This window comes from Barbus barbus (assembly GCF_936440315.1).
Source record: "Barbus barbus genome assembly, chromosome: 45".
In the NCBI taxonomy this organism is placed as follows: Eukaryota; Metazoa; Chordata; class Actinopteri; order Cypriniformes; family Cyprinidae; genus Barbus; species Barbus barbus.
In genome coordinates this window covers 7,981,752-7,993,560 of record NC_136723.1, presented here as the reverse complement: position 1 = coordinate 7,993,560, position 11,809 = coordinate 7,981,752, and the positions used below count along the sequence as shown (strand labels likewise).

Genomic DNA, 11,809 nt, shown 5'->3' with positions numbered 1-11,809 from the left:
CAAAATCACACCGTCTTTAGAAATACCAGCCCAAAACATATATGTAATTTTTTTTATAATTATGGAGGATCATAAAAGTCCATTTTAGTTATTTTATTACTGACCTGATGGAGATGTATTTGACATTACAGATACTTATACATTTCCCACAAGACAGAGCTGAAATTACAGTTTACATATTCATGGTTCTTAATATCATGTGTTGCCTTCTCAAACATCAATAACCGTTTGTAGCATTTTCTCATAGTTGTGCATAAATTCATTTTGTGCAAAATGTAGATAAAATCAGTTATTTTGTACTGTGGAATGCAGTATATTAAAATCCATATCTTTCTTTTTAAAAATGCAAAACATCAGATTCTGCTAAGGGAATGTAAACTTGTATGTGTATGTAAACTTGCAAGGAAAGTGGTGTATTATATATTCTATTATACTAAACAATTTGTTGTTTATGAAATCACCTTACCATAGGGAATTATTTTAGCAGCAAGGGTTTACAGACATAGATCATGATAAAAAAAGAAAATAACTATAATACAATAAATGGATCTAGTAATGAAAATTTAACATTGGCAGTAATTTACATTGCAAATTTATATACAATTGGATTAACAAATACAAAGTGCACTGACTAAAAAACAAGCATCCATTAAGTACATGAAGACTATTAATACTACTCAGTACTTTATTTAAGTGCAGCCTTAAATACTTGACTAAAACAAGCTATACATACAGTATAAAAGTGGCATAATCCTTTGGTAAGGAGGTGTGCATCTGCCACCATTACTAGGCATCAATATGGCATTAATGTTAGAGATGTGTAGTGATACTTCTACTCCTACTGAAAAAGCTTGGCATTCTTGTTTTCTTCTTAGGCTGAAAGCTTTGAAAGGTACATCTTTAAGATACACTTGTGTAATAAATGAACATTAACAAATGCTATTTTATTGATGATACATAATTGTTAAAATAGTAATTGCTTAAAACATTGTCAGTCTAAAGAAAATTATTTACCTTTTGCTTTCTCTGTCAGACTGTTGTGTTTCCTGCCTTCTAAAGGATGTGAATTTCAGCTTTTGGATCTTACTTGGCTTTTTGTGCTCATTTCCTGGTAGCTGATTCAACAAACAGAGGAACAGTCCTATTATAATAATTTGCAACATCCACATTTCATGCTACTTCGGCTAATACTTCTATTAAAGGAATAGTTCACCCAAAAATGAAACTCAGTCATTAACTCAACCTCATGCTGTTCCAAAACAAGACTTATTTTAGCAGAACACAAAAGAAAGTTGAATGTCTAAAACCAGGGCCTTCAAAAATATCTATAAAAGCTTCATAAAAGTGCATACGACTAAATGACTTTATCAATTCTGAAGCGCTGCAATAGCTTTCTGTGAGAAACTGCAACAAACATTTTTATTCACTAAAACTTGGACAGTCTGTTATAACTCCTTTTGTGTTCAAAAGAATGAAAAAAGAACAGCGGATTTTGAAAGATGTCAGGGTGAGTAAATGATGAATTTTTGGCCCACTCACTGTTTACTTACAGGATCTTTACCATCAGGTTCCTCGACTAAGACTTCTGCAATAGGTTCGTCCTGAACAAACCTTGCTCTCCCTGTAGGACAGACATTTATTTTTAACAGGCGTCCACCAAACCTAGAATGTTTCATTTTTAACAAATTTATGGATTTGAACTTGCACTGAGTTCATCTGTCAAAAAGACTCACTGTGACGGCCGACAGCTGCCTGAGTGTCAGATACTGATCTGTGACGAAACGCCCTGGGTTCTTTTAGGTGAGTCGATTCGCTGGGTGGATCTTCATGACCCAGAATCTGTAAACCTTCACTGGCAGGATAGCTTATTTCCTCCTCATGCAAGCTTCCACTCTGAAAACATTTAATTAAAGAGTTAATGTGCTTGAAATATTAGGTTTCAGTTTACAGGAAACAATAAGAAGTCATTTTGACACACGACACCGCTTTTGGCAAACTAACATAAACTTGGCCGCAAAACAGAACTGGAAAGTCTTGATTATAAGACCTAAAAAAGCAACCTTTGTGAGATATATATCAGAGTCTCGAACCTCTATTTCAGCATGCTGACTCTTCAGGATCTCCAGCTCTTTCTGCAGGCAGTAGTTTTGCTGCTGTAGCATTGCAATATTCTCCAGCATCCTGCACACCTGCTCCAGGTACAGCAACCCTGGAGACAGCTTGTCCAGCCTGTATTGATCCCCGTCTGCAAGCTGCTGAGACAGAGAGATCAAGACCTGTATTCATTAAGATTCCCAGTGCTGGGAACAGTAAAGCTTCTATTATCTAATTTGGTGGGGCATAACAGACAAAAGCTAATCAATTTGAACTGTATAAAATGTAAAACCTGATCTCTGTTCTATAGTGCTAAATAGATTATGAACGTCTAGTCTGAGCTGCTTTGCGAACTCCAGCTTTGCAGTTTGAACAACTGAAAATCTCAGCATGCAGGGAAGCTGAGCTTCTGAGGAAGTGAATGCAAATAAAAAAATGTTAAAGCTGAAGTGTGTAATTTCTGTACTATTAGCATAACCAAACAGATTGACAAAATAATGATTAATCAGATTTAATCAGTTTTTCTGATCACTCCCCCTTTCAGCTATTGGTTGATCAAACAGATAGTCCCACCCCCAAACTGATGCAACTGGCTGAACAAAAGCTCCTGCTCAGAGTAATGTTTTGATAGCACCACAATGATGGCACTTTACAGGGAAGTCAGTCAACTGACAAATAGTTTTTTATACTTTGACTTTTAAGGAGGTTCAGAGACAATACAGATACTTTTAAACTGTAAAGCATTTATGAAACACAAAACAATTCATGGGATAGCAAAAGTGTAAAAGGTAACTAGAAAAATAAACAATTGTCTTGATCACCAGAAATGTAATTAAACTATATTAAAAAGTAAAACTGCCTTAGTAAAATGACAGCTTGCCCAAATTTGCATTTATATAAAAAAAATACATTTATCCTGAGAAGCCACTTCAACCTTTCAGTTCATATCTACATTATAGAGTTGATCTTTTGTCTGAATGCATTTCAGTGTTTATATATAGTGATCACTTAACTCAAAAAAATATAGGCCAAAATTTAAGATTTATGTATTTGAAGTGCATTAAATAAAAATGTGATTACACGGTTTTAACATAAACTAACAAACTTAATGCTATATTTGTCAATCATACATACATAAAACAGGTAAGATTTCTGCACTCAAAAAAATCATGGCGTAGTTTATTATAAACTATTTACTTTTTTAATTGTATTTGATTTTATTTAAATATTTTCAAAATGCATATCTTCAAATCAGCATAAATTAGTTTTTTTGTGAAAACAAATATAAATGTGGAACAAGCAATATCCAGATAGTTAAGATGTATGAGATTGAAACAAATTCGATTTGTTGATAAAAAAAAAACCCCTGCTTAGTGTATTTAAAACACATTCAGTTGGTTACACTTTACTTTAAAGTATGTGTACTTTCAAGAAAGTACCGGGTAGTATAAGGTAAATACATGGGTTAAGTTTAGGTTTAGGGGTAGGTTCAGGGTTATTACCCAGTTTTGTAATTGCTAAATACAGGTACATCTCAAAAAGTTAGAATATCATGAAAAAGGTCAATATTTCTTGTCACTCATTTCAGAAAGTGAAACCCATATGTTATATAGATTCATTACACATAGAGTGAAATATTTCAAGCCTTTATTTCTTGAAATTTTGATGATTATGGCTTACAGATAATGAAAACCCCAAATTCAGTCTCAGAAAATTAGAATATTACATAAGATCAATAAAAAAAGGATATTTTAAACAGAAATGTCAGGCTTCTGAAAAGTATGTTCATTTCTATGTACTCAATACTTGGTTGGGCCTCGTTTTGCATGAATTACTGCATCAATGCATCGTGGCATGAAGGCAATCAGCCTGTGGCACTGCTCAGGTGTAATGGAAGCCCAGGTTGCTTTGATAGCGGCCTTCAGGTCATCTGCATTGTTGGGTCTGGTGTCTCTCATCTTCCTCTTGACAATATCCCATAGATTCTCTATGGGGTTCAGGTCAGGCGAGTTTGCTGGCCAATCAAGCACAGTAACACCATGGTCATTGAACCAGCTTTTGGTACCTTTGGCAGTGTGGGCAGGTGCCAAGTCCTGCTGGAAAATGAAATCAACATCTCCATAAAGCTTGTCAGCAGAAGGAAGCATGAAGTGCTCTAAAATTTCCTGGTAGATGGCTGCGTTGACTGTGGACTTCAGAAAACACAGTGGACCAACACCAACAGATGACATGGCAGCCCAAATCATCACTGACTGTGGAAACTTCACACTGGACTTCAAGCAACATGGATTCTGTGCCTCTCCAGTCATCCTTCAGACTCTGGGACCTTGATTTCCAAATGAAATGCAAAATTGACTTTCATCTGAAAAGAGGACTTGGACCACTGAGCAACAGTCCAGTTCTTTTTCTCCACAGCCCAGGTAAGATGCTTCTGACGTTGTCTCTGGTTCAGAAGTGGCTTGGTAGCCCTTTTCCTGAAGACGTCTGAGCGTGGTGACTCCTGATGCACTGACTCCAGCTTCAGTCCACTCCTTGTGAAGCTCTCCCAAGTGTTTGAATCAGCTTTGCTTGACAGTATTCTCAAGCTTGCGGTCATCCTTGTTGCTTGTGCACCTTTTCCTATACCCAAATTCCTCCTTCCAATCAACTTTGCATTTAATATGCTTTGATACAGCACTCTGTGAACAGCCACACATTTCAGTAATGACCCTCTGTGACCGTCAACGACTTCTGGATCATTGCCAAGTCAGCAGTCTTCTTCATTATTGTGGTTTCAAAGAACAAGAGATACCCGTAATTTATACTGTAGAGATGGTCATTAATTGAAACTCAAATGTAAATATTCTAATATTTTGAGATACTGATTTTTGACTTTCATGAGCTGTAAGCTCTAATCATCAAAATTAAAACAAAAAAACTTTTGAAATGTTTTACTTAACATGTAATGAATCTAAAATATATGAAAGTTTCACTTTTTGAAATGTTACAAGAAAAAATTTACTTTTTCACGATATTCTAATTTTTTGAGATGTACCTGTAAGCACATACAATGTACAAGCAGAACAGGACTGTAAAAGTGTTATTCAGTTTATTAGTATGATTACAGAAATCTTACCCTTTTTAGGCAGCGGCTATTTGCACTAAGTGTAAATAGCAACAGATGCTATTTATACTAAGTGCACATAGAAATGGATTCTATTTACACTATGTTAAAATAGCAATATTTTCTGCTATTTATACTACTTATTGCAAATAGTGGCAATTATCTGCACCTCAGTATTGTAGTGCATTATAAAACAGTACACAATAATATCGAATTGAGTGTAAATTATAGTTTTAATTCAAATGATTAAATGGATGCCATCTTATTGGGACAATAAAGCCCTCCCACACCAACCCTTACCCTACCCGTCTTTTTTTATTGTTGACTAAGCCAATCACACGCTGGTAGGTGGAGTTTGTGTAAATAGCCTTTGCCAGCAAGGCAGGCTATTTGCACTTAGTGTAAATAGACACTCTGTTTAATTTATGTGTGACTGACAAATAAGCATCACAAAAATTCCATTAGTTTGTTTGTTAAAACTGTGTAAGGTCCATTATAAGCAATTCAAATACATCAATCTAAAATTTAAGCCTAAATATACAGTAAATATGAAATAACAAGCCCCTCAAGACTCTATGTCCTCTATTTCAAAAAATGCAGTGACAGTTTCTTTCAAAATTATACAAAAAATGACATTTGATATTTCCTATTAGAAGGACATTTTTGTTTTGGTTACAGTCCTATAAGGTATTCTTTCCTCATGTGTGATAATGTTCAGACAAGTCCAGCACAGATCTTTATCATCGGTGGCATTCATTTCTCAACACTCACACATTCCTCTCAGCCTGCTGGCACCATTCCAGTCATTCCTCTCTCACCTGAACCGACCGGTTCACAGTCTTAGAACGACTAGCATCTCATGACACAGATCCAGTCCAGAGTACATTAAAAGGATGTCTAGATTGTGCATGTGCATTGTGGGTGTTCAATGCACATGCTTTGATAGTGGCCTTCAGGTCATCTGCATTGTTGGGTCTGGTGTTTCTTATCTTCCTCTGGACAATACCCCATAGATTCTCTATGGGGTTCAGGTCAGGCGAGTTTGCTGGCCAATCAAGCACAGTAACACCATGGTCATTGAACCAGCTTTTGGTACCTTTACAAAAAAAAATTGCATTGTGGGTGTTCAAGAAAGAGTCAAGCGCATGTTTCAGTGGGGTTAAATATGGGGTAAACTGCTTATTATGTACCTGAACTAGTCATAAAAGGTTATGCAACTTGACTGCTTGTAATTTCTTAACTTCTTGATACTCACATGATGCAGGTCAAAGTGCATTTAGCGCACTATGCCTTTGACCTTGACCATATCATGTGATACTAGCGAGATTACTATGTAATTTGTAAAAAAAAAAATATAATAATGTTATCATATAAAAATATATGAATTTTCACATTAAAACTTAAAGAAATTCACAAAAGCAACTATATGTTTTTTAATCTTGCTTTGTTTTCCCCAAGACATGCAAAATTACAGAAAGTCTGTAATGCATATGACAAAAATGTGTTCAAATACTAAGTAATTTTGAAGTGTGAGGAGCCTGTGGAGTGTCTGATGTCAAGTGTGTGACATGACAAATGAGCACTATACTGTATAATGTGCGTGTCAAGCGCATCCGAGGCAGTGCACAATGAGGTAGCAATGCACGTGTTCACTGATTTAACAGCATGATTACATTAATCATAAAAGTATATTATTTTATGGCAAATAAAGAGATACTATAATCTCCCTAATAATACCCTATTGTTCCCTGGTATATCAAAGCAATTTCTCTGAAAAGTAAAAACAAAAAATAAATCAAATAGACTGCAAATATGATAAAATCAAATATTATTATTTTTTTAATTTGTTTAAGTTCAAGTATATTTATAATGCATATTTAAAAGCAACAAATGTTGTACTAAAGTGCTGTACAACAGGAAAAACAGTAAAAGTAACAAAAATTGAAATATATTTATAGAGTAAAAAAAACTAACAAAAAAACAGACTCATAGAAATTGAACAAATCATACAAATAAAACTAATACAACTAAAACTCATCTCAAGCAACACCATCAGTTAAAGATTGTCTAGATTTGAATATGATTCTGTGAGTTGTTCAAAACAAACACCTTTAAAGGAAGTACAGTATGTTGACTGCTCACCTCCAACTGGCTGTGTACTGGTTGGCCATGTTGATGTGATTTTAGGCGTTTTCTGTACAGTGCTGCTTTCTTGGGATCTGGAGGTTGTGAATGAGTTCTTCTTGGATGAGCGAACCGATTATGTGGTCTGGAGCTGTTTGAGTGAAAGCTGGTTGGAAAAGAGGCCGTGTTAGAGCGATACGGTGGCCCAGTGGTCCGCCTTTCCATCTGATGTGGCGGTCTTCTCCATGAGGGTGAATCTGTCCTTCTTTGGGCTTGCTCCACCTCCACACATCTCATTTTTGGAGCCACAGAGCTGAGATCGACACTTGAGGATGAGGAGGAGCAAATAGAAGGAGACGGGGATGAAGGTTGAACCTCATCCTCTGCGGAGCCAAAAACTGGCTGTGATTCTTCATATGTCGATGCACTACACTGGTGAGAAAGACAGGGACTAGTTGTATTAACTGTCTCAAATCCAGAGTCCTCGGATTCTGATTTTACATTGGATAGTGGGACAGAGTCCCTAGAAATGGAGTCTAATATGTCCACACCAGGTCCAGTCTGTAAGTATAAATCCTGGTAGCCTTCGGTCACCCAACTCTCCAGGAGATTCCCAAAATTCCTATATAGATTCATTGATAATCAATTTCTCTTGTCCGGTACTCTTTTTCTTTCAGTAGTCAATCAGAACATGTGAAACTCTTTACGGCACCTTGATTTTCTCAAAACTGACTAGAAACTTGCAGGTCGATTTGTCACGTTGAACTAAAAACACCTTTCTGGGGCCGCCCACATTCCGACTGCTTCTCAATCACCCTCTGACAACTGCTCCATTTCCGGTACCGTTCCCAAAATCCTGAGCTCATGTTCTTGGCGGATCTGTCAAGACATGTTGTGAGGGTGATGAAACTTTCACAAAGCCCTTAAACAAAGTAACAGAAACTATTGGTATGTATCCTGAGACAAAAGTAAATACAGTCTTTAATGCATTGAAAAGATAAAACTTCAGCCAACACAGGTCTGTTACCACCACATGCAGACAAGTCCTTCCAATAATCAGATTGTCCACCCCAATATTTAATATTCTTGAGTCTGCTCTGCTGCATTACACCACTTTGTTTGTAGGATGACAAATTTTTTTTAAAGTAAATCTTTAAGGGTGGTCTTCCTTAGCGGTCTTAATGTCAAAATGATTGAGATGGCCAATCAAATCAAAGAACACATGAATTCCAGTGAAAATGAGGGCAAGGTAAGATGTAAGTAGCTAAATATTTATTAAGTGTTTTAAATAGAAATGTTAAGTAGTTGCAGTGATGCAAACTTTACTTTTTTGTCAAATTTTGCTGTTTGAATTCGAAAACATAGGTCTTTTAAGAGATGCATGTAAATCATAACTGAATGTGATGTGGCAAAAATCAATAATAGAGCTATTTTTGGTATATTAGACAAAAATGGGTTTTGTCTACCACATTAATGTTTAAGACATGGTTACGCCCTTGATCCAGCATAATAAAGGACCTTTTAAAATCTGTAAGCACATGCATGAGAGAAATGAATAAAGTGATCCATTTGAAACAATTTAACGTAAGTTTGTTTACTTGTCAACCATCAGTATTGGTTGCCAACAGAACTAACTCAAGCTTGAGGAAATGGTACTTCAGTAATTTTTCACATATATAATGCACTGAAACTAGGACCGTAGAGTGTCATTCGGTTCACAGCCATTCAGGATCTGCTGGTATGAGCAAGGCAGAGGAATAGACATTCCTGTCTATTGATAACATCAGCATTCCTCTACATTAGGAAAAATGAAAATATGCAACATCAGAGAACAAAGTGCAAACCACAAATCAAACTGTTAAACAATAATTATGATACATGCAAAGTGCACTCCTATGAAAATACAGTATTTAAGTTCAGCAGTGTGATTAGGTTTATGGCATTATGACAATAATTTGTGTTATTAATTTTATGAATTAATTGCATTATGATACTATTATTGCATAATCAAGTTGTACTTAAACAAAAGTTATATATGTTCTCACATGTTAATGCACCCAGAAGACACTGGTCACAGCCAGGTCAATGCATTTCTTGTGTGGGGTCCTCCCTCACGACCTCCCGCAATAGTGACCACACCTGGAAATAAAAATGTCTTTATGACTCGTTCACTATATTTCATGCTTCAGAAGCCATACTATAGCTGAGGAATAGACATTTACTACGGCATAATTTACAATGCTTTTTTTAAATGCAATGATAAGTTTAGGCTATTTGAGATCTGCTGGGATTGAATCAGTAAACTGAATTAACTTTTTTAATTAAAGTTTAAGTGTACAGTAGACATGCAGACTTGAATAGACGTGTAAAGGTCTCACAACTATTTGGGGCACTTAAATTTATTTTTGCAGTATTAACCAAGGTGTAAGCACAATTGTTTTTGCATATTTCATAATGATTTCATAGAGGGTCATGCTGGACTATAAATGCACGTGTAAAAGACGTCACCTGCTGGACAGCTGCACAACGGAATATCAACAGGGTATATATTGAACTACGTAGCTAAAAGTCAAAAGTAACAATTATACATGCAACCCCAGAGAACTATAGACATGTGCAAACGTATCTGAATGCATTTTTAGGAAATATTCTGTTACATATTTTTACATATTTATGTCGTCCTTCCGCGTCTATTTTTGGCCAGAGACACGTTGCCGTCGGACCAATGTTTGCTGGGTTATTGCAGCAGTTTATGCGTGTTTAGTCAAAATCTGGGCTATAGAAAAGAACGTGACGATTCTTCAGAAATCTTCTTTTGTGTTTCCACAAAACTAACAACATATTGTAGTGTACTGGAACATTATGGGTTGCGTATGTTTAGTTTTGGGAAAACTCTTTAATATCTTGTTGGTTGTCAGTAAAATAAGCTAGGTTTTGTACTCTTGGGTCATTTAAATTGTATTATGTACGGATAATAATTAACCTGTTGCACTGTCGTGTTGTTTTTTTAGGCTAACATATCTGGGTGCATTTCTCCTATACCCACAAGAGACTGCAGCATCACAACTAAATGACTTGTCATGCAACATTATCTTTACCACATGAGGTGTTTTCAGAGAGATTTATTTCAGAAGAAAGTAAGCGAGAATTTATAGAAACTTTTTAAATAGTCTATTTACCAAAGCATAATATTAAGTGTTTTAATATATATATTTGAGTGGGTTTATGTTGTAAAATTAGTCTAGCTATCTTGGTAAGCTGCTAATATTAACTGGTACTTCAACTGCTACCCACATTTTACATTTTTAAGTTAGCAATTAGTGAAAAGTACATGTGTATTAATTAATGTTAGTTTAGCTAGCGGGTTTTATTTGTTAACATATTCACCATTGACAAATCTGCAGATACATTCTCCTGAACGGTCTTCAGAGGCTCTATGACCTGATAACCACTGATAATGCCTATTCAATAGAGTGATAACATGCGAAGCGGGTGGCTCCAAACACTGCAGCCTCTGACCCAGATAGCACACGTACATCTGCAAGACGTCTGTTAAAGACCTCTTGATCTGGAAAGCATCTGCTGTCTACAAACGTCTGGCAGACGTCTTTCAGATGTCAGTTTTACATACACTCTAAATCATAAACATCTTAAAGACATCTAATAGACGTATTTTTGACATCTAAAAGGAAACGTCCTATAGACGTATTGCAGATGAGCAAATACCCTAAAAAATATGTCTTGCAGATGTAAATGAATCAAATAGATGTCTCCGAGATGTACGTGTGCTATCAGGGGAGGAGAAATGGTGCGTCTTAGCAACATCATTTGTTAATATATCATAATTTTCAAAGTGCAGCGTAAATTTCACTCATTTTGTTCATGCCAACGTTCTAGTTTAAGTGTAGAAATCTACAATGTATTTTGTTTTATTATGATGTGATTTAATGTATATATATAATATACAGGGCTTGACACTAGTGCTAGTGATTTTCCAAATTTACCAGCCACTCAGCCTTTTCGCTGGCCACAACTTTGTTTATATGTATATATATGTATATTCTATATCCCGCGATCCAACAGAGGATAAGAGGTACGGAGAATGGATCAGTTTTATAGGGAAAGACTGCCTAGTTAACTGTTTAGTCATGTCACCTCTGATTTTTTAACTAATCAATCATGTTAACAACTTTACAGCACTTGTTGTGAATTTCACTGACACTGTAGAAGGGTCGCTTTGTGAAAACATCTAAATGGTTAATTATAGATCTAGTAAGACAGAAACTCACCTGTTCCCCACTCATATTGGTCTGAAAAGGTAAAGAGGTGTTTCAGGTCTCGGGAGACTAGCGTAAATTGACCAACAGCGCCATCTGCTGTTTTGGAAAAGAAAGTTGCTCAATTGCATATGTGAGAAAATCAGCCCGCACTCGTGTGAGAAAATCAGCCTGTCGCATTTGTGAGAAAATCTGCCTGCACTCGTGTGAG

The 11,809-nt window shown here is 35.9% G+C and overlaps 1 protein-coding gene across 2 annotated transcripts; it reads right to left on the bottom strand.

Annotated features, from left to right (window-relative positions):
* Nucleotides 1-55: 55 nt before the first annotated feature.
* LOC306864247 (uncharacterized protein) lies at nt 56-8,057 on the bottom strand. 2 transcript variants are annotated; one of them, XM_079408116.1, is made up of 6 exons: nt 7,340-8,057; nt 2,091-2,252; nt 1,734-1,893; nt 1,551-1,621; nt 1,015-1,115; nt 56-883 (listed from the first exon to the last, which is right to left on the bottom strand). In XM_079408116.1, the coding sequence occupies exons 1-6, from the start codon at nt 7,955-7,957 to the stop codon at nt 811-813; spliced, it is 1,185 nt and encodes a 394-aa protein (XP_079264242.1). In that variant the 5' UTR covers nt 7,958-8,057; the 3' UTR covers nt 56-810. The 2 variants fall into 2 exon arrangements, with proteins under 2 accessions (XP_079264242.1, XP_079264241.1); XM_079408115.1 differs by having other exon boundaries at nt 2,091-2,255; nt 7,340-8,051.
* Between the last annotated feature and the right edge of the window lie 3,752 nt (nt 8,058-11,809).